Source organism: Hetaerina americana, unplaced genomic scaffold (genome assembly GCF_022747635.1).
Source record: "Hetaerina americana unplaced genomic scaffold, ioHetAmer1.1.p SCAF_1, whole genome shotgun sequence".
Taxonomy (NCBI): Eukaryota; Metazoa; Arthropoda; class Insecta; order Odonata; family Calopterygidae; genus Hetaerina; species Hetaerina americana.
The window spans coordinates 30,150,551-30,170,772 of record NW_027286069.1 but is presented as its reverse complement, the minus strand read 5'-3'; the positions used below and the strand labels follow the sequence as shown (position 1 = coordinate 30,170,772).

The 20,222-nt window shown below is 35.9% G+C and overlaps 2 protein-coding genes across 3 annotated transcripts in view; one reads left to right on the top strand and one right to left on the bottom strand.

The window, feature by feature from the left end:
* Uck (Uridine-cytidine kinase) overlaps positions 1-4,675 on the bottom strand; it is a 34,382-nt gene extending 29,707 nt beyond the window's left edge. For both annotated transcript variants that reach the window (XM_071587680.1, XM_071587670.1), the window contains exons 1-3: positions 4,432-4,675; positions 4,147-4,306; positions 3,940-4,036 (exon numbers count right to left, since the gene is read on the bottom strand). In XM_071587680.1, the coding sequence (XP_071443781.1) occupies positions 3,940-4,036; positions 4,147-4,306; positions 4,432-4,530 (356 nt within the window). In that variant the 5' untranslated portion in view covers positions 4,531-4,675. The remainder of the gene's footprint in view (positions 1-3,939; positions 4,037-4,146; positions 4,307-4,431) is intronic.
* A 4,766-nt stretch (positions 4,676-9,441) lies between these two features.
* The window catches only part of drosha (ribonuclease 3 drosha), a 56,651-nt gene continuing 45,870 nt past the window's right edge, over positions 9,442-20,222 (top strand). The window contains exons 1-5 of the mRNA XM_071599335.1: positions 9,442-9,697; positions 11,835-12,221; positions 13,617-13,990; positions 16,901-17,147; positions 19,511-19,630. Coding sequence (XP_071455436.1) covers positions 9,687-9,697; positions 11,835-12,221; positions 13,617-13,990; positions 16,901-17,147; positions 19,511-19,630 — 1,139 coding nt within the window. The 5' untranslated portion in view covers positions 9,442-9,686. The remainder of the gene's footprint in view (positions 9,698-11,834; positions 12,222-13,616; positions 13,991-16,900; positions 17,148-19,510; positions 19,631-20,222) is intronic.

Here is a 20,222-nt window from a genome sequence, read left to right as displayed (position 1 = left end):
AATCAATCACTTGAAATTTTGCTGGAGCAGTCATCGTATTTTACACATAATGATACACCAACTCCATACATATACACATTAAAATTAAGGATCGATTCCTGAGTTCATTACTTTTCCTGAGCATACTCTCCCATGAATATTTGGTCCCCTAATACATCAATTCTAATTTACCACTCATCAGTACTTGATGAAAACCTCCTATAAAAAAGAACCTTGCTTTCTGCTGCAATTGTACTTTTAAACCTGTATTAGAAAAGTGTAATTCTACTAATAAACCCAAAAACAAACCTGGAAGTGCTCATATAGAAATTTCTCAGCACAAACACAAACTTAGGCAACTGATGGATGATTAGGTAACTCTTTGTGGGCCAATATATGGCCAATGACAACCACAATTATATGCAGAATTAATACAACTTTAATTTTAAAAATAAAATACAATTCAATTAAAAAATTAAATTATTAACGCTATATCATGAATAATAAGAAGTTATTTTGTTTGGAATTATTTACATAAATGAATTAATAATTAGCTGGAAAAATTGACACATTATCGAAAAAGAAGCTATAGCACATACCTTAGCTTTCTGTCTAAGAAATAACATTAATAAGAGACAAAAGAAAGGGAAGTATTTAAGATAGTCAATCATTCAGGGGTAATAAGAAAAAAACTGTTTTCGAGTGCATTGACTAAGTATGAAATATTTATTACAGATAACACTTCCTTATTCCCCAAGAAAAATTATATAAACTCCTTAGGACATTTGAGGTAGCATTTCCTCAGCCAAGTACTCATTTCAAATGTACTCTCTACAAATTTAGTCCATTTTATTTATTTAATGCCTTTTATTCAGGCGAGATTGAGATATAATAGTCCCTTCTTCCACCTAGCCCCTAAAAACAATAATGAAGACAACTACAAACATCCAGGCCCTAGATGGAGGAAAACCCACCAGGGTAGGAATCAAACCTACAACCCTTGCGTTGGCAGGCAAGAATGCTACAGAGGCATCACCAGGGGCTGGCTTTAATTTTTAAAAATTGTATTTATTTAATAACTTTACTGGGGCAAGATCCCTTCTTCCCCCTTCCCTTATCCTTATACATTACAATAAATACAATCACAAACATCCATGCCCTAGGTGGAGTAAACCTAGGAGGGACTCAAACCCAAAACCTCAAGATTGGCAAGTTAGGGCATTACCCCCCCCCCCCCCCCCCAATTGGGGCTAGCAAATGAGAAAAAAGAAAACAAAATTCTTCAAAAAACAGTTACTTGGTGAGTCATTTTTTTACGATAACCTGTTCTGTTCTCAGATAATGGAGTCTACTTAATATTTTTTCAGGTGAAGGGTCTCAAAAGAACTCTTCACTCCAATTAACTTTCAGAGCCATATATTTATAATTTATTTTGAGTCTGATTCTTTGCCAAATTTCTTTTGCCCTATTAGTTTCCCTTGTTAGTTTATTATTCGATGTTTTTTACTCTCTTCTATTCTGTTTGAATTCCTCCATTTCCTTCTCTGTTCTATCTTCCTAATCATCAAATCTGTTATCCATGGTTTTCTTGTCCTTTTTCTATTTACTGTGCCTTTAGTCACACTTTCAGCCTCCAAGATCCGTTCTTTCGTATGTTCTCTTTTTTTCTATCCTTCCCATCTTCCTGCCCTTGCTTATAATTTTTACTGCCTCCAGGTACTCCTATTTTTGTCCCAGTCAATGCTTCTATGCACATTCCATCTCCCTTGTTTTATCCAATTGAATCTGATGTCAACTTCATTAAGGCTAATTAATGAGCCGTATCTGCATCCTCTCCTCTTGAGCTTCAGCCCCCAAACTTAATAACTTTTCTACATTTGCCTATAAGCACATTTGAATTCCCCATCACTACCACGCTCCCTTCCGGGAATACTGACAATAGTTCCCTCAAGCTTATCATATAACCTATCTTTTTCTTCCTCCTTATGATTGCTTCTTGGCATGTAGAGCTGAATAATGACTAAGTTCATTGATTCAGCTTTTATTCTTTGTAATTATATTTCATCATCACTCGCTGGCTCTCTTCCCATCCCCTGTATATTACTCTATTAGTAATTCCTACTATTCTTCCTTTACACCTTACACAACCCTAAAATATCTTTTTTTTTCTTCTATTCGTCCCCTGCCTTCTATTTTATAATCTCCCTGTTCTCAACATCAACATAGCATTCTAAGTCCTTATTCTTGTTGGTTTGGTACTCTTGTGTGCCTACCTCTCTGCTGCAGCTAATTTTGCTTTGCAATGATTTCATTAGATGGTGACAACAAAAGCCTAACTTCTCCCACGACACATAACCCAGTCATCTGGGTCCAGTGGTTACCAGGACTCAAACTCGGAACTCTGTCTATCATTATTTTGAGGAATATTTAATTTAGGTTGTTTCCCACTGCCTTCCCCAATAGTATTTTTAATGTGATACCCATCACTCAAATGACCACCCCACTAGGGTCAGATGGCTTTAGCAGCCACCTACCTGAGGAGCAGATGCTGTATAGACTTAACTTTCATTTAGCTCTTAACTTTTGACCTAAATGGCATGCATGATCATACTAGGACCAATTATCTTTGCTTCTGCCAGGACAGCTCAAAGAGTCATCCAAATGCATAAGTCTCTCCACCATGTCAAGACTATAGTCCATGGAGAGGGAATACATTTAAGAATGACTACAATAATCAGTATTCACACCGACCCTGGGAAAAAACCACAAATTGGTAGTGCTGACTCCTGAATTTTTAATGAATGTAAAAAAGAAATTTTGCACTTCCACATCATGATTTAATACTTCACGAACATGGTTTCGATGCTGCACATCATCATCAGGTGATGCAGTAGGAAAAGGAACACCTGGTGTGGAGTTAACGAAACTTGTTTTACAATGTGACACTAGCCTTGTTAGCATTAACTTTAAGCAACTTAAAGAATTTCTCTGAATCTGTTTTACAGTTTAAAGAGAGGAATGACTATAGATTAAAGGCTCTTGGATTATGAGATAGTTAATGTTTTCAAGAGTAAAAAAGGAATACTATTATGGCGGAGGAGAGGCGACCGAAAAATGAAGAAGAATATTTTAAGAGGGCAATAAATTTAATTGTACCTTCACTGATAGTTTAAAAAAAATTTCTCATCAATTGTACTGAAGGACATGTATTTCTTGTGACGGTTAAACACGATAATGAAAGGGTGGTAGAGAATGTGGGAGGAAATATTTACTAATCAATATTCATCTATTGTTTTCATAAAGTACCTTTGCAATGTGGCTCCGGATTAAGTTAGAACATCACTGATAATTATTATGAATAGCATTTGTGGTTCGTACGTGGAACATTTACCGATTATAAGAAAATTTTATTAATCCACAGCAAATACGTTTTTTGAAATTTTAAATGAAAAGTAAAACTGGCTATTTTTATAGTTGTCGGGAGTCATTCAGTTTAACCTGACAATTAGTCCTTTAGGGGATAGCAACTATTTTACCAGTCTATTTACTACGTGCCACTGAGTGAAATAATGAAGTCACAGGAAACTTTGCCATCCATTGATTATCGTATTCATGAGAAACAATTCGGTCTCTCCTAGGTGAATATGGCAAAATGATGTTACACTAGACGGACTAAACCTAACTTCCGGTTTATATCCTCAACGTATGGTGCCGACTCAATACCCTAAAAACAAACGCGGTCTGAGAAATAAAACAGCAATTTCACTAAATATCGCCTATGAATCAGTGATTCCTTTCTAGTCCCTAAAACGAGGTTCTTAACGCTTAGCCTAAAGGCTAAGCCTACTTCAATCGTCAGTACCAATTTCTAAGTCCAGAGAAAAGCATATAAATTTCGCAGCATTAAATAATTCAATCATCGACAATGCGCTATTGCACACACGAAATGTGCTTGCTTACCTCATATTATTCCGGTAATCATAAACAGGCAACTTGCACTTCCTTCCAGCAAGTATTTCCTTCAACGTGTGTAGAATAAGTTCATCATCAAAAGCAGCTACAAACAGAAAAACGAAATAGAATTACCAGCTTATAATTTTTGGAGGCACACGGAACATTATATAAGGGTAAATTGCTCAAAACTGCTTTAATTAAGAAGCCGTTTACCTGGATGGTCAAAATTGTACTGGCCTTTGTCAGCTTTCAGCTTCTCTTCAGGATTCAAACTTTTGTAAAAACTGTCCTGACTTATACAAACTACTTGTCTTTTGGTTTGATCCATGTCGACCTGACCTAATTTTTCCATGATTCTTTTACACACCGTCGACTGAAAAACAACGTATCAACATTGAGACCTCCTTCGCGTGTTACACATACTACTGTAGTTGCCTTTAACAGGTAATGCAGTATGTTCTAGGCAACTGAATGCTTTGAAAAAATTCAATTCAATACCTTCCCTGATGCCGTTCCACCAGCAACACCGATGAGAAAGGGCGTTTTTCCATTGCTGCGAGGACTTGCCACATGATCACCATTTTGATATGCAGCCATTTCTGTTGCACGTGTTAGACATTAAATTTGAAGACAATATCACAAAACCTATTATCACTTAAAAAATATATACTGCCATACTGCTTAAGTGACGATAGAGGAGTGCTTCCTATCCGCCTCCTTTTTATACCATATTACACGCATTAAGAACTCTCTCTTTGATAGCGCTCTGCGTATTTCTTATGTTTTCAAGATATTTATATATTTAAGATATTTAGATTTAACTGAAAATGTTTTTATGGCAACTTTTGAACACAAGAGAGTCTCCTTGCTCGCACTATATTGTGCGTTGATATCAAATGATAACTTTCTATTTACTTAGATTTTTTGACACAATATAATATTTAACCAGTTATGTACGGGTTTCGTGGCATATTTTCTCTCTTAAAAATTAGCAGATTTTGTTTCTGAAAGTAGCGGTACTCGATAATAAATTCAAATTTTGTGTTCAGAGAGATGAAAGGACATGTAGAAAATTGAAATTTCTTACTCCCTTTAGCACACTGTGAAATTTCGAATTTTCAAAGGTTTTTGTTCATAATGCAAGCGCGATCGAAGCTAAGGAATAGTCGGCAAGTTAAATATATAACAAAGGAATTCTGCCAAAGAAATGATATCATAAACCCAATTTTCCTCAAAACGTCTGATACTCTAGGGAGTGTGCGACAAGAGACAAAATTCATGAAATTATAAACAGAACGACCAGTGATAATAAAGGAAGCGTACTAATTATAATAAAACGTTAGATATAATTTTCAGTTAAACAAAATTTAAATGTGATTCATTCAACCGATTAAGTCTGCCTTTTCTAAAACTTCATGTAGGTAATTTTAATTGCCGCGTACATATAAACAGGCGAATAGTGAATATCGTATTTTTCATAATATATTCTAGGGACTGCATGTTGCGGTGACGGTCATGCTTGTTGGGCGAAATGTGACGTTTACTGCCACCTGTATTGCCATTTACTGAACTACTTTTAGCCGGTTGATCTGAATTAAATATGACACAGAGGTTCAATTGTCCTCAACATCATTGCAGGAAATGCACCTCACATTAGCTGCTCAAGTTTTTTGTAATCACATTGCCACAGAAGTACAGGTATTATTTGGAAGAGGTGAGCTATGAGTATATTTATCCTTTTTTAAATGGAATTTGTTTGTTAGCCTAATGCACATCTTTCTTTTGATGAGCTGGCTACAGCACAGGTCCTAATGGAAGTAGATTCTAATTTTGATAGCTTAAATGGGACAGTGAATAAGCAATACCAGAAACCCTTGAAGTTCGATGCCAGGAATGGGAGTCATGGATCTCTGGCAATCAGCCCTTCCCAAAATCAGGTCAGGTCTGGGAGTTCCTGGAAAAGAAAAAGGTAATCCACCCTCTTTTGCAGGATGGTTGGTTAGCTACCATGACAGCGGTGAACTTGTTGTGGTCTAAACTGAAAACTAAGTAGTTATGTCACCTCAACACAAGAAAGCTTAATTAATATCCCATATAAATTGTTTTAATATTATCAGGCAAAACTGGGGATAATCACAACCCCAATACACACCAGTTCTGGACAGCATTAATTGATAATTTGCTTTTCAACCAGAAGCAAAGAATTGCCATGGATGAGGCTGTGATTTTTTGATTGACTTATCTTCACTGTTTCAATAACAAGTTATTAAATACTTTTTTAATTCCTTCTTTCAAAGCGTCTTCGCCTATGTCTCCGATAGCTTCACAAATCGTACCATACAACGGATGCCCACAATTTAAATATTATACAATGAAATAGAATGTTTGCCGAAAAATATTAAGCCTATAAATTCCTCCAACAACTCGCCGCTCCTATATTTAAAAACCTAGCGTCGGGAATGGTATCGTATCTAGAATTCCTATTTAAGAAGCCTGTAGAAGATCTCAAAGGTCCCAGAGATTGGGAAATGGCTAACGGAACACTTATATTTAAAAACGGAGACAGGGAAGAACCGAGCAAACACAGACCTATTTCCATCACATCCATTTCGTGCTAGGTTTTGGAAAATATAGTTGCTAGTTCGATCGTGACACACCTCAATAGTCAGGAGTTATGAATGAAAAATCAGCACGGCTCTCGAAAGGATAGGTTCTGCTTGAGTACTTGCGCTATTCGTTTATGATATTCTTATTTTACGAGAGAGCAATGTTCCAGTGGAGACGGTTTTTCTGGATTTTAAGAAAGATTTCGAAAGTACCTCAAAGTAAACTACTCACAAAGCTATAGGTATATGGCATAGATAAAAATATCCTGAGTTGGATTAAAGATTTTTTGAATGGTTAGGACCAAACAGTAGTGATAGATGGAGTTAACTCAAATTCAGTAGAAGCTACTTCAGGGTTCCCCCAGGGAAGTGTCAGCGGACCTCCTTTATTCCTATTTTACGTTTACGACAATGACTCCGTAGTCACTAGTAAGATACGTTTATTTGCCGACGATGCAGTGGTTTACCGTGATATCCGCGACATCGAGGACATCCGATATCCTGAGGGCACCGCAACTTTGCCAGATAGCCTTGATGCTATGCAACTCTGGTGCGACATTTGGCAATAGAATTAAACTTAAAATAGTGCGTAGTGATGAATTTTTGGAACTCCCTCCTGAACGCCTCCTGCATCAAAGAAACTGAATTGGAATGAGTAAGTCCGATTAAATACGTAAGCAGTACCTTCACTCTTAGATACCACACTGTGATAGACTTGGAAGCGAATCCAAAATATTAGAGAAACTAGGCTGAGAATCCCTCATGGAGCAAAGGTTGAATTATAGAGTTATCCCTGGCATAAATTGGAAGTACGTCTATTTAACGGTGATGTTTAACATTAATTATTACCTTTATTGAACTGTGGTATGAGAAGTCATGTCGAAGAAATTGAAGAGGTGAAGTCTAGAAAGAATAGATTTGAGATTCCTTTGCCCGCAGAAACAATAAGAGATCAGAATAACATTGTCCGACCGCGGTTGGGTCATATTCGGGTCAAAATTAGTCTGGTTGTGAATTCACCCCCTGCCATACACCCTAGCGGTGGCTTAAAGAGGAATAAAATATGTAACATTTTCATTTAAGTACAGGGAACCAGCTGACGACAAAGAAAAATGAATATGAAAAACATAGGTTCAGTTGCGTATGTAAGTATTAATAAGGTACAGATATTTCTCAAGGTTCATCCGTGAGCAATGTAGAGCAAACCTTACAATAGAACCTAATTTATTACAGGATACTTTCATTGAAATGCACATTAGCGGATGACTCCGTCAAAAAGTTACTGTTGCGGTATCTCCCGCAGTTTCTTTAGAATTTGTCACAGGATACTTTTTTATATTTTCTTTTGAATGATTACCAATAAAACATCACCTGTCCCTTTGAAGACTTTCTCTCTGTTATTGGCCAAGGCATCGCTGCGGCTAGGTGTCTCAAGAAACATATGCCCAATTAATAACCCCATTACTCTATGAAGCATTGATTTTCAATAATTCAGGTGTCACTCTTGACTTGATTTTGAGAAATTTTTTCCTTTCAGTTATAACTGAAGTTTACATGAAGCAGTTTTGTATAAAGATGAATAAGGGAACCCAATTGGTCATTTTTACATTTCCTCTCTCAAATACCAATGGAAATCAATACACTATTATTAAGAGTAATCAGCCATAATAATTGTCTTTACAACTTTTTTGTGGCACCGCCGTCATAACTTACTTCATTAATTATGAATGGTGGTTACAGCAGTCATTGTCATTTGTTAAATAACTTAGTGAAAAGAAAACTTATCCCGCAGCTGCTAATTGACCAGATATAACATACATTTACGGTAAGTACACCATTCTACTAAAATCCTTTTTCTTTATTGTAGAAACAGGCACTAGAAAATAAGGAAGCATCTTTGAAATATTTATTACTACCTATGAAAAATTGGCATTTCTTTTTGAAAGATGTTGTAAAAATATGTGATGAATGTGAGATCCATTTAATAATTTGCGGTTTTTGCTGAACTTTTACGTTGTTCTTCGTTCAATAAATATATAAAAGCCAATAAGTTATAAATATATTAGTAAATGGAAGTTTTCATTTCATGCAAATATCACTCACATCATTTCCTTATGTCAGGGCATCGTTTTGGTTATATAATATTCTAAATTATTACAAAAATTAATATTACCCGGAAGAAGGTTTGGAATTACATGGTTAGGGTATTATATGGAAGAAGGAAAGGATGGCAGAGGAACTGACTAGTCTGTAAGACGGAATTGGTTACGTCGCAGGGATGTGACGCCAGCGCCAATAGTCAATCATGAATGTTAGTGCGTCGCAGTTTCATTATAAAACAACTATCGCTTAAAGCGGGTTTCCTTACAACAAATTTAATGGTTATAATGTTGCAGTGGGCTACCCTTGGTCGATATATATGGCATCTTATAATTCAGAGAATTCGAAAATGAGAGAGGTGTTCTACCTATGGTTGTCAGTTTTTTTTCAGGGACACATGTTCGTATAATAATTGATGAAATGTGTCTGAGGCTTGGCTTTATTGTGTCTCAAGACATTTCACTGTGGCTTAGCCATAAGTCCATTTACCATTGCTCCAATTCCTGAATCTTTTCAGTTTATTTCTACATATTGATAACATTTTCGAATGAATTGTCCTGTCACCTAGCAAAGTCTACAGGAACTAATATGTGTAGCATATGATATGAAACTAGATGTCGCAGGTAGTACGGACGTCGACCATTTTAAAATTAGAAATATCTTGAATCTGGTTTTAGTACGCAAACTCCCGGGCGTGGTATCACTGTAGTACTTTGCGATGCCTCCTGCGGTAGCAGTGCGCATATATGATCGTGTTTGTTTACATTGTTTGTGAAATTTTTTTCACGTTTTTCAGCTAGTACAAGAGCTGTCGGCTACTGTGACTGAAATGTGAATATAGTGTCCATTACTTCCGCTTGTAACACCATAGGAAGCATTATTAAAAGTTATCTGTGAAGTGGGATCTGACTGAAACATCCTTGGACGATGTTAGAGGACTTCAAAATATGGCGGTATTCTTTTGATGAGGTTTGAATGACTTTTCAAACTTAGCTACGCTTTACATACAAAAGCGGGACAGAAGAATCAGCTCAATTTTTATTTATAATGGATAATCGGTAAGAATCCTGTCGACAATTAATATTTTCGATGTGCTGAAGACTAGTGTATTTAATATGAAACACAATGGTCTCGGAACTCATGAAAATAGTTATTGATCTGTTTTTATAATTTACGGAATTGTGGCTTGGGCGTTGAATTAGGCGTAGCGGCTGAGGAGCGTTATGTATATGTTTTGTAAATGGATGTCAATAACGGGGTCGTGATTCCCCAAAAGGTAGACCTTGCGCGTTTAAGAGTGCTTCCTGGGAGCAGGTTTACGGTTCACATTGACCCACGTGCTATGATGTGTTAATTACAGCCGCCGCTGGGTTTACTAAACAAAATACTTTTTCCTGTCCAATCTTCGAATGGGATGCTAAGGTTAGCAATTAAATTTTCTACTGCATTAGTAATATTTGTAAAAGTTTCTTATTAATTAGAGAAAGCAATGAAACAGATGGTTCCTGATTTGCTAAGTTATATCTCTTACAGGAAAGGCTTAAATGTGACAACAGGCACTGATGTGCCGTAACTTTAAAAGCACCTTAGTAAACTTGATTGGAAATTATAATTCTCTATGCCTTAATGCAAATATATTATCAAGCTAATGGATTGTATAAGACATCAACAAGTTAATGTAAATATCACATATTAATAAATTGTGTACCATAATTCACGCCGTGCGGGTGATTTGTCAATAAGGTTGTGAAGTGAAAAATTTATTCCCCTGTAAGTGACCGGCGAATGGCACATAAAAAGCCCACAAAACAGGTAGGGCTAAAATAAAGGAGTTGTTCCTCATTTGGAAATGAAGGGGAGAGAAGTGAATAACTAACTAAGGTGAGAAGGTATTTGGGTGAAAAACACGTTTGAAGTAGCAGTTAAAGGAGGAGAGTTAAGAGATAGACGTTGAAATTGGTGTATTGTACAGGAAAGGTAAGTAAAAGATTTAGGATGAATGAGCTGAATGTATTGAAGAACTACATGATCTTGGGCCAGAAAATTTCTATCGCTAAAGAATACGATGTAAATGATGAAAGCATACATCCATTGGGCTATACTTGATTGTGAAAGAGGAAAGACACATACCGAAATGAATCTTGACCAAGACCTAGGATTCATTATAATCCTGAAAACAGCTCAATGACTTGGGAAAGTAAGTCCTTGTATGGGTCGTTCCTTGCATTAATGAGGAAGGACTTGTGTGATTTTTAGGTCTTAAGATTTGTTAGACTATAGTGTGATGCCATAGCATTAATGGAGATCACTGACTGAATGGAGCAAATAATGCAATCCTATGTTGTTGTTTTCTCAATTGATTTTTAGTAGACATTTGTCAAAGTAAGTAGGAAAAGAAATTTTCAGGCTCTTCTTTATGGAACTCAATGTTTATCATGTGATAGAACAATAATTTAGTGTTTCCATGTGCAATCATGAACAAATGAGAGTAGATAGGAGGGATAAGTGACTTATCCAAAACCTTTACCCGTCTCCAGCTGTACAAATTCAGCAAGTAGTGGACAGAGAATAAGGATGGCAGTGCTAGGAAGTGGGGGTACAACAGGATTATCCATAATTAATTTATCGTTATAGCAATGCAATTTGGCAATCAACCAGGCTTCAAGGTCCAGTTAAACCATTGAACAATTAACTGTAAGGCAGGTAAATGGCCTCAAAAAGAAAAATTAATTTTGTCCAGGTACATAGCCATTCTCATTATTGAAGGGCCTTACGTTTCAAGGTAGATAGGGGAGAAATAAGGGGTTGGTTGGGAAATAATTGATTTAATCATGGAACATGATTTTTTTTGTTGCTATAACTTAATTATTTAGGCTTATGGACTATCAAAGAATGGAGTATTTTTGAATGTTGGTGTGGTTTGAAATAGGAAAAGTGATTGTACAGAAAGAAAAACTGGGCTTAGTAGGGGAGGAGAGACGGTTATTGGGAGAAATTCAACGGTGGCAGGAAAAGTGCATGCAAACTTGCATGTAAACCATGCAGAATTGTTATTTATTATTTGGCTAATATGGTGTAGCTGAGTGTTTAAAAGAGTAGCACTTGCTATTTTTAGTGTTAATCAGAAAATTACCTTAACTAGTGTACTACTATTCTTGATAATTAATTGATTTGTGCATCTTCGTCTGATTTCAGGCCGTCACAACCTCCTTGTGAACAAACAGCATGGCCTCCGCCATATCCTCCTCCAATACAGGCATATATGCAACCACCTCCATATGTACAACCTCCACCACAGTCACCAGTAAACCCAGTATCATCTCTTCAAACCTATCCAAATGTTTACTATGAGCAACCTCCAGTATCAGTGTATATTCCTCCTTATCCACCACCCTCACACATCCCACCTCCTGTAGTAGCTCCTCCACCTGTATATACACCTTTGCCGGGAAGTTTTTATCCTACTCCTTCCCCATCTCCTGTTTCATCTGGAGTTTTTGTCAACATGGCTAACCTGCATCCACTGACTGCTCCTGTGCATGAAGAAAGTACCATCTCAGAAACAACTTCATGTGTGCCTAGGTAATGTATTCAAATGTTTTCACCCACATATATATTCTTTATTACTAATAGCCATTTAAAAAATATATGGATGATTTTTATGTTAAATGTATTCATATTAGGGATATCTACTTCTTATGTAATAGGAAATTGCTTGAGCATACGTGTTATGGTGTCAAAAAAGTGCCCTATATTAATATTGTTATGAGCCATTTAGGAATAATTTATTGAAAAATGCCTACAGTTTTGTTGATTATATGGAAAGAGTTATTCATACAGGCATTAAAATCTATCGTGGAATAATTTTTAGCATAGACATTTTATATCTTGTCCCTAATTCTATGATTGGTGTCTCCTTTTCTTGTTGAAATTTCATGTCCCTTTCACAGTGATATTTTAGAAAGGTAAATACTGGGGGGGGGGCAATAGTAAACTACTTACCAAAAGTAATGACCAATGTGGATTTAGGAGAAATATTTGGACTACGAATTTCATATATTTGAGAAATTTATGAAGTACAAGTTCTCTCCAGTTATCAGGCCTTCATTGTGTGTGTTGACATTGTTGACCACAGTTTCATTGGTGTTCCCTGGTTGAATGCAGACCACTGGTTGGAACACTTGTGAAACTGTTGTCAGCAATATCAATGCACGTGGTGAAGGCTTGATAAATGGAGAGAAATACCATGAAAATCTAAGAACCAAAGTTATGAGGTAGTGGTTACTACTATGTTCACTCATATACAATGCACCCATATGAAAGACTCGTATCTCATTTTTTAGCACTAAAATATATTTGAAATACTAACAAATTCATAGATATCATATCATATAACTTTTAATGGAAGTATAATCTGTTATTTAAACAAATTGTAGTAACAAATAGAGATTTTTCTATGAATATTTTTAGGAGTCACCTAAGCAGCATTAAAAGTGGTAGATGAATAGCCGGTCCCTTTCTTCCAAACACTCAGAGCAGATACCCTGCAGCTGCACTTAAATCTCAGTAATTTTTGCAGATGAATGGGATGCTGTATCTCATTGTGTTTTGAATGAAAAACATGAAGGAAATGGCATCATCTTTCATGGGAGTGCTTTGCTAAACATTAAAGCTACATTGGTCAAGCTAATTCTGTAACATATGGAAGCATCCATCATCATTTTGACGTTGAATATTTTCAGAGCCTTGATTTCTTTCTCCCCTTAATAAATTTAAATTGCTCTATCATCTACCAAACATGCTATCATTTTCACTAATGTTTTTGAAAATGCTTTAAGTCCTTAAGTTACAGCGGTATGCACTGAGAGAATGATAAATCATCATTCTATCAGTTCAGGTCATTATCATACATATTTATATAAATATTTTTATGTGAGGTATTTTAATAACTTACACATATACATTCCCCTATTTCAGCTTATCTGGAGACCTGAGCTGTATCTCTAGCGAGGCTTCTGATGACAGACTGGATAGGTCATCTTCCCGTGTAGATGTAAATAGACCATCCGTGAAGCACTCATCTAAAGGCTCGGGAAGAAGAGGTAAATCATCACCATCACCCGAAAGAGACTGGAGGAGGGGATTCCATCGTTCATCAAGGACCAGATCTCCATCTCGGGACCGGCCACGTGTTCGCTCTTCAAGGAATTCCAGATCAAAAGAAAGGAAGCATGATAGGAGGGATGATAGGCGGCTGCGTTGTAGTCCACATCATAGGTCCTACTCAAGAGAGCAGAGCCATGATTCTGTATCATCTTCCTTTCGCCGGGAAGATCATTTACATTCACGAGGTTTGCTTGTCATTTATATCTATTATCACTTTTGACCTTTGATATTATAGATGTTTTAAACTGTATGCTGTGTATGAGGCTTACTATCTGGAAACAGAAATATAAAAAAAACTCAGAAACTGGAATTGAAAACCTAGTTGTAAAATATAGCTTAAGTTCTTGGCTCTCAGGAAGACACACATTCATTCACATATTATGAAATGCACATTCCATTCCATGATGATTATGATATGCATGTTCATTAATTGGAAATAATATGTTAATCCAGTACTCAACATTTTTAAAAATCGATATTTTTGGTATTAGATGTCTTCTCAATCTGCTATTTTCATAAAGTAAACGTTTTTAAGAATTAAATAAATTTCTAGATTTCAAAGCCCAGATAATTCATCATTTCAAACCTTTTCAGGTAAATATCACACTCCTCCTTCTGAAGACTTTTCTTGACATAGAAATGAGGGATATCCATAATTATCCCCTGAATTATATCCTTCAATTTATACTTTACTGCTAGTTTTTAATGCATAATCATCCCATTTAATGTTTTTCTCATGTTGTGGCAAATAATAAACTTAAAAAGAGTTGTGATTTCTGTGAGTTACAGGCTATTTGTTACCTTGGGCATTAGATACTCTATGTGATTTGTGCTCTAGCAATGACATGCGTGCATCATAAATGGTGAAAATAAGTGGGGAACATTTAATAAGGTTCAAATAAATTTCTGTATGGTGTCAAAATACCTTTCAAGGTAACATACCTTTCAAAATGCCTTACAAGGTAATTCATGGTATGACAGTGGACTTCACGCTTTAATGCATTTCAATTCGTATTAAACAGGCATTGACTTGCTCTCTCCTTTACTCTAAAAAACTCCCATACCCAGGTTATAAATGTTACTGTGATAATAAGCTAATAAGGAAAGAATCCAGTGTAAGTGCCTAGTTAGTATTGTACATGTATATGTTCATTAAAATTATAAATTTATTAGCACCAAGTTTATTCCAAAATTACTTTTAATTTAGTTTAATCAGTTAGTCAGCAAAGATCTTCTTTGGAAGTTTTTAAAATTTTTCTTTGAGATTCCTGGATTCCAGGTTTTTTTACTAAAACCCATTGGAAGAGCCTTCAAGCAGGGCTTGAGGCAATGTTATGTAGCACTTCAAAACGAGCTTCTAAAACCTTAACATCCATCATATAAGTAAAACATGCATTACAATGTATAATGCAAAGTGAACCCAAAAAAGTGATAATTGATATTTGTATTTTTTAATGCGTTTGTAGTCTCAAATATTTTTGTAAAGCCTGAAAAAGTTGAGAATTTTAAATAAGTTTTTACTTACCACCCTAATTGTATAATTAATACATTCTGAAAGTTGCTCTTTTAGTTAGCATTCCAGTGGAACATTTGTCTGGCCAATATGGTAAATGCAGACAAATAAGAGGTGGCTCTTGCCAAAGTTTCATGCTGTATATTACATGCTTTGTTATCAGTTATGTGTTTACTTCATTTAATAATTAAAAACTGCTGTAAGGGTTACTGTAAAATCGCCTTTTATTAATCTAAATGCTTTTTTATTATTGAAAAGAAAGTCACTATTTTATTTCTAACATGACCAAAATCACCTATTTTGCTATTGCATTTCTACCAGCAGAGTATGTCCTATAATCCATATGTTATTCAACATGTCTTTCATGAAACTATGTTGACATTTTATTGTGAATGGGCTAATATTATGGAGGATTAAAATGCTGGCTACAGCAGTATAAGGGCAGGTAAGAGGAAAGCACCTAAACTGCTCTCTCTTAAGCTCCTTGCTCACAATTGCATACATTTTCACACTTGCACACACCTAGTTTTGTGCCCTGTGTCACTGGAATGCTATTGTTAATTTTTTCACTGTCTCCTTTGATGTTAGTTACTGATGGAATAGGAGGTTGATAATAATGTTGTACTTTCCTACAGAAGTGGTGCATAAATGTTTCAATTTAGTCTTCTTGTTTTCATAATACAGGGTGCGATGGTTATCTCCGGACAAATTTCAATTTGAATTTCCTGCAATGTTGTAGTTCCACTGGAGGTTTCGATTGGTGTTCTTGAAAGCTGTAGGCAACTAGTATACAGTCATAACCTCAAAATGGCCATGATTTTATGCACAAGTGCGGAGTACAATTAAAGAGTCACTATTATCAAAAGTGTTTGTGCTGGGCTTTTACCCAGTGAAATAGTTTGGTTCTTTGGGTGCCCCAGATTAACTGTTTGCAATATTGTATTAATGCCAGTTTAAAGAGTCTCTTCTGTGAAAAAAACTGCCAAACAAATATATATGTATTCATATTGATATGATTGTGCAAACAGTAATTTTTGATGTTGCTTTAGTGAGTACATTGTGTTGCTCTTGGGTTATAATTAAGAACTAAGTTGCTCTATCATTAGTGGCACATTAATGTTTCATACTATTCATTTCTTTACTCTGGATTCTATTTTATGTTACATTGTTTGACTTATAAACATTTTAGAAACCATAACTTTGTGTACAATCAGTGTAATTTTATCCAGCATATTATAGATGCAAAATAGGTTTACTTTGCAAAGGGATCACTATTGGAGAAAGTTAAGTTACTGTTGATTATAGAAAAAAATTGGAAAGAATTGGCTTTGTTTCATGTGATGGTGATAATAGTGTGTTGTAAAGTTTTCTTTAAACTAGGCATTCATAAAAAGTGAATAATATCAACTCCTACAATCAATATCAAAGTTCCACTGATTTTTATTTGAAAAACGACCGGTTTCGTCGAATAGTCAATATCATCAGGTACCTAATCACTTTCATCACTTTTCATCATGATGTTCCATCAAGTTGAGCCAAAAACCATAGAATTCATGTTAGGTATTTATAATTTAACTTGCAGTAAGCCCTCATCGTCGTCGTGCTTACAAGGACCACCACAGAAACAAAAGGGTCCGCAGTCCTTCCCGTCACGAGTCAAGTTCTTTGCCAAAAAACCGCCTTTCTAGTCTCAGACAGCGTGGTTCACCAAAGGAGAAGACAGTTCCTCTCATCAAGTCAGAATCAAAAGAAGCTGTTGAACCAAAGGAGATATTGGGAAAAGTCAAGGCTGAAAAGGATGGAGTGGAAGAGCATCTTCAGAATTGGAGGTTTGTTTAGCATACTGCTTATATCCATCAGTTTTGGTTGTAATATCTATGAGTTGCTCTTTTGTAGTCTTAAATCTAGGTCTAAGATCATTGTGTTGTGATGTCCTTTCATTTTTTTAACGAACTAAAGCATCTCTCCCTTCTGTATTTCATCTGTGCATTCGAAGTGCATGTGCTTCCTTAGTGCATCCTATCCACAGCACTCCACACTTCTCACTTATCTTCTTTTATTAAATTTCTCCAAATGTGTAACTCTTTGAGCAACTTTTTACATTTATGGTAAGTTGCTTCCAATGCAAAATTCCCTCTTCCATTCATTATCTCCCTTATTGCATGTAAAATAAATTATCATTTTTTTATAGTTAAAGAGGAAACCATTTATAGTTTCTTTAACTGTATGCCACATGAGAATAGTTTATGTACCTACTCTGTGTGTACGGTGATACTTTTCAGAATCTAGGGGTAACATTTCACAAAGGTGCCACATTGTGGGAATCCACATTGGAGGAATCCTTAGTCTTTTGGAAATGAATGAGTTGTGTTTCATTATTGGATGATGTATATATCTTCAGTGTTTTAAAAATGACATAGTTTAATATCCTCTTGAATAAGAAGAAAGGTAAATTTAACTGTTTAAGAAAATTCTGTTCGGTCTGGTCAAACCCATTACATTCCTACTGCCTGCCATATTGGGGCAGTCTTGGAGTCATTAGCTACCAGATGTGGCCCTCCTTCCTATTCACTTGTGCCGCCGTCCCAATATCATACTTCTTTCCTTTCCTTCCCCAATATCATACTTCTTTCCGTCCATGGAAAGAAGTATGATATTGGGGAAGGCAAGTTTAGAATGAGGAGTGGGTAGGTGATGCATGTATGAGTTTCTGGCTGTCCAGATGAAATGGGAAAGAGTGATGCGAGGGTTATGGGAGGAAAAAGGGTCTTTGGAGGTTCAGATGCAAGCAGTTGGCAAAGACACAGTCATGGATGACTCAGAATAAAGAGGCACCATGGAAAAATATCTCATTAAATGTTGCCATATTTCCCATTTGGTTTTGTTTCTACCATACCTCAAGTTCACCCTGGCTTTTTCAGATCACAGATTGACATACATACATTGACATACATTTTTGTCTCCAAAGTCATATATATTGAGGAACTTGTAAACATATCTCATATTCTGATGTAAAAAAATCCTAGCAGAACCACCAACACAAATACTTGACCTAATTTTTGCATCCATCTTAATGTTCTAATTATAGTCCAGGGGAAACCGTTATTCCTTAGCTTACGTCATGAGAAGTACCACATCCCATTCTAGGAGAGAGATATCCTTGAACCTTTCTTCTCTTATTTTATCCTTTCATCCCTGGTTGGGAGAATGGGATTACTCTGGATTAAATAGGACTTAAATGCTCTGGTTTATGGAATGATAAGCGTAGTGGGTCAAATCATGATTTATCATTGAGTACTCATCAGCCTTAACTCATCTTGTTCATGCCTTTTGTGGTTTGACTCCGGTCCAACCATTGTGATCAGTCATGTGTGTTTCATCAAAGAGTTATGATGAATATAGCTTTTTAGATCTTGTATCTTTGCTCAGAAGCTGAAAGAGCTGCATTTTACTGATAGCTTGCTCAGTTGCATTGTCGGGTCAGAGGGGATGTGAGAGTCTTCATTTTAAGCTATGTGAGAATGGTGACCAGAATATTGTATTTCGTGGAATATTTCATCATTTTCTATATTTTTGTAGTAATATAGTGGCTTTTTTTGATTGGGGTTAAATTTCCAGCTTTCCAGGGCATGTGCAGATATGAAATGTATTACACTGGAATACAAGATCGAAAATGCCTAAATATTTCTGTCATGGTAGCTAAAATGAGGAATCAACTGACAAATGTTGTGTCATTTGTTAAATACTTGGAACCCTTTTCAAGTTCATAAGATTGTGTGGGTTGTCTTTAAGGTTTAATCTTTAAAAAGAAACATGTTTATCAGGAGGAGTATCCCTGGGGCTAAGAGATCCTTGGGCATTACGATTGTGATGACCCCTTTTTAACAATGCTAGTTGCGTATTAAGGGTCACATGACCTAAAAACTAAAAAATAAATTCCTCTCCATGTTCAAGTTAAAAAGAAAGCAATTGAAAGAATGAAATATTTTGTGGGCTATATAGGCTATTTTTTGAATTCTCTATTTCTGTCATAGTAACATGCCCTAAATTCATATTATAATAATTCACCCATCCCTGAATTAGTATATAGTGGGTCATTTTATGCAATCCCTGAGTATTTGCTGTTCTTTCATTGTTTATATAATGTATAGTAATGCAATGAAAATTAGCTTCTTTTTCATTTCTGGATTAGGAGAGGTTTGGACAGTAGTGGTACGAGTGGTCCCCGGACCAATGAGGAAATGGGTCTGGCTGAACGATGTTACTGGACACGGGCTGCACCTGCAGAGCTGTATTACTTTCGGGATGATGAGTGAGTATGAGTCAGCTGAGTCTGATTTAGTAGTTTTATGGAAGGCGACCGACAGCTGAGGTCATTTGCACCATAATAGATGGATAGCAAAGGAGTAAGGGTGGAGAGAACCCAGCATGGGCTTAGTCCACTTTTAACGAAAGGTGCCAATGTGTCCCACAGTTTAATGTCCCATCCAACGGACAGTGTACTCACTCAAAGTGCTCTCGACAAAGGACTTCAAGTTGGGATCATGATACTACTGTGAATCTGATGTTTATGCTAAAAAAAATGTCTCATAGAAATTATAGTTTCAGTCTTTGATACTATAAGAAAGATTGATAGTCACTTAATTCATTAATTCGTCAAGTCAATGGATGAGCATTACCACTGAAGCTAAATAAAGTGAGTGTTTAACACTATCCAAAGTCCTAACAGAGAGTCGTAATGCCCTTTTTATTCTTATCAGATAATTAAAATTTAAATTGACTTAGAGTCATAATGTTCGCTCTATGAATCATAAATAATTTATTCAGTAAATCTCTTTAACAATGAAGATTAAGATTAATTTCATAGTAAGGTGCTTTTGAATGCAAATTAACTGTTAAAAAAG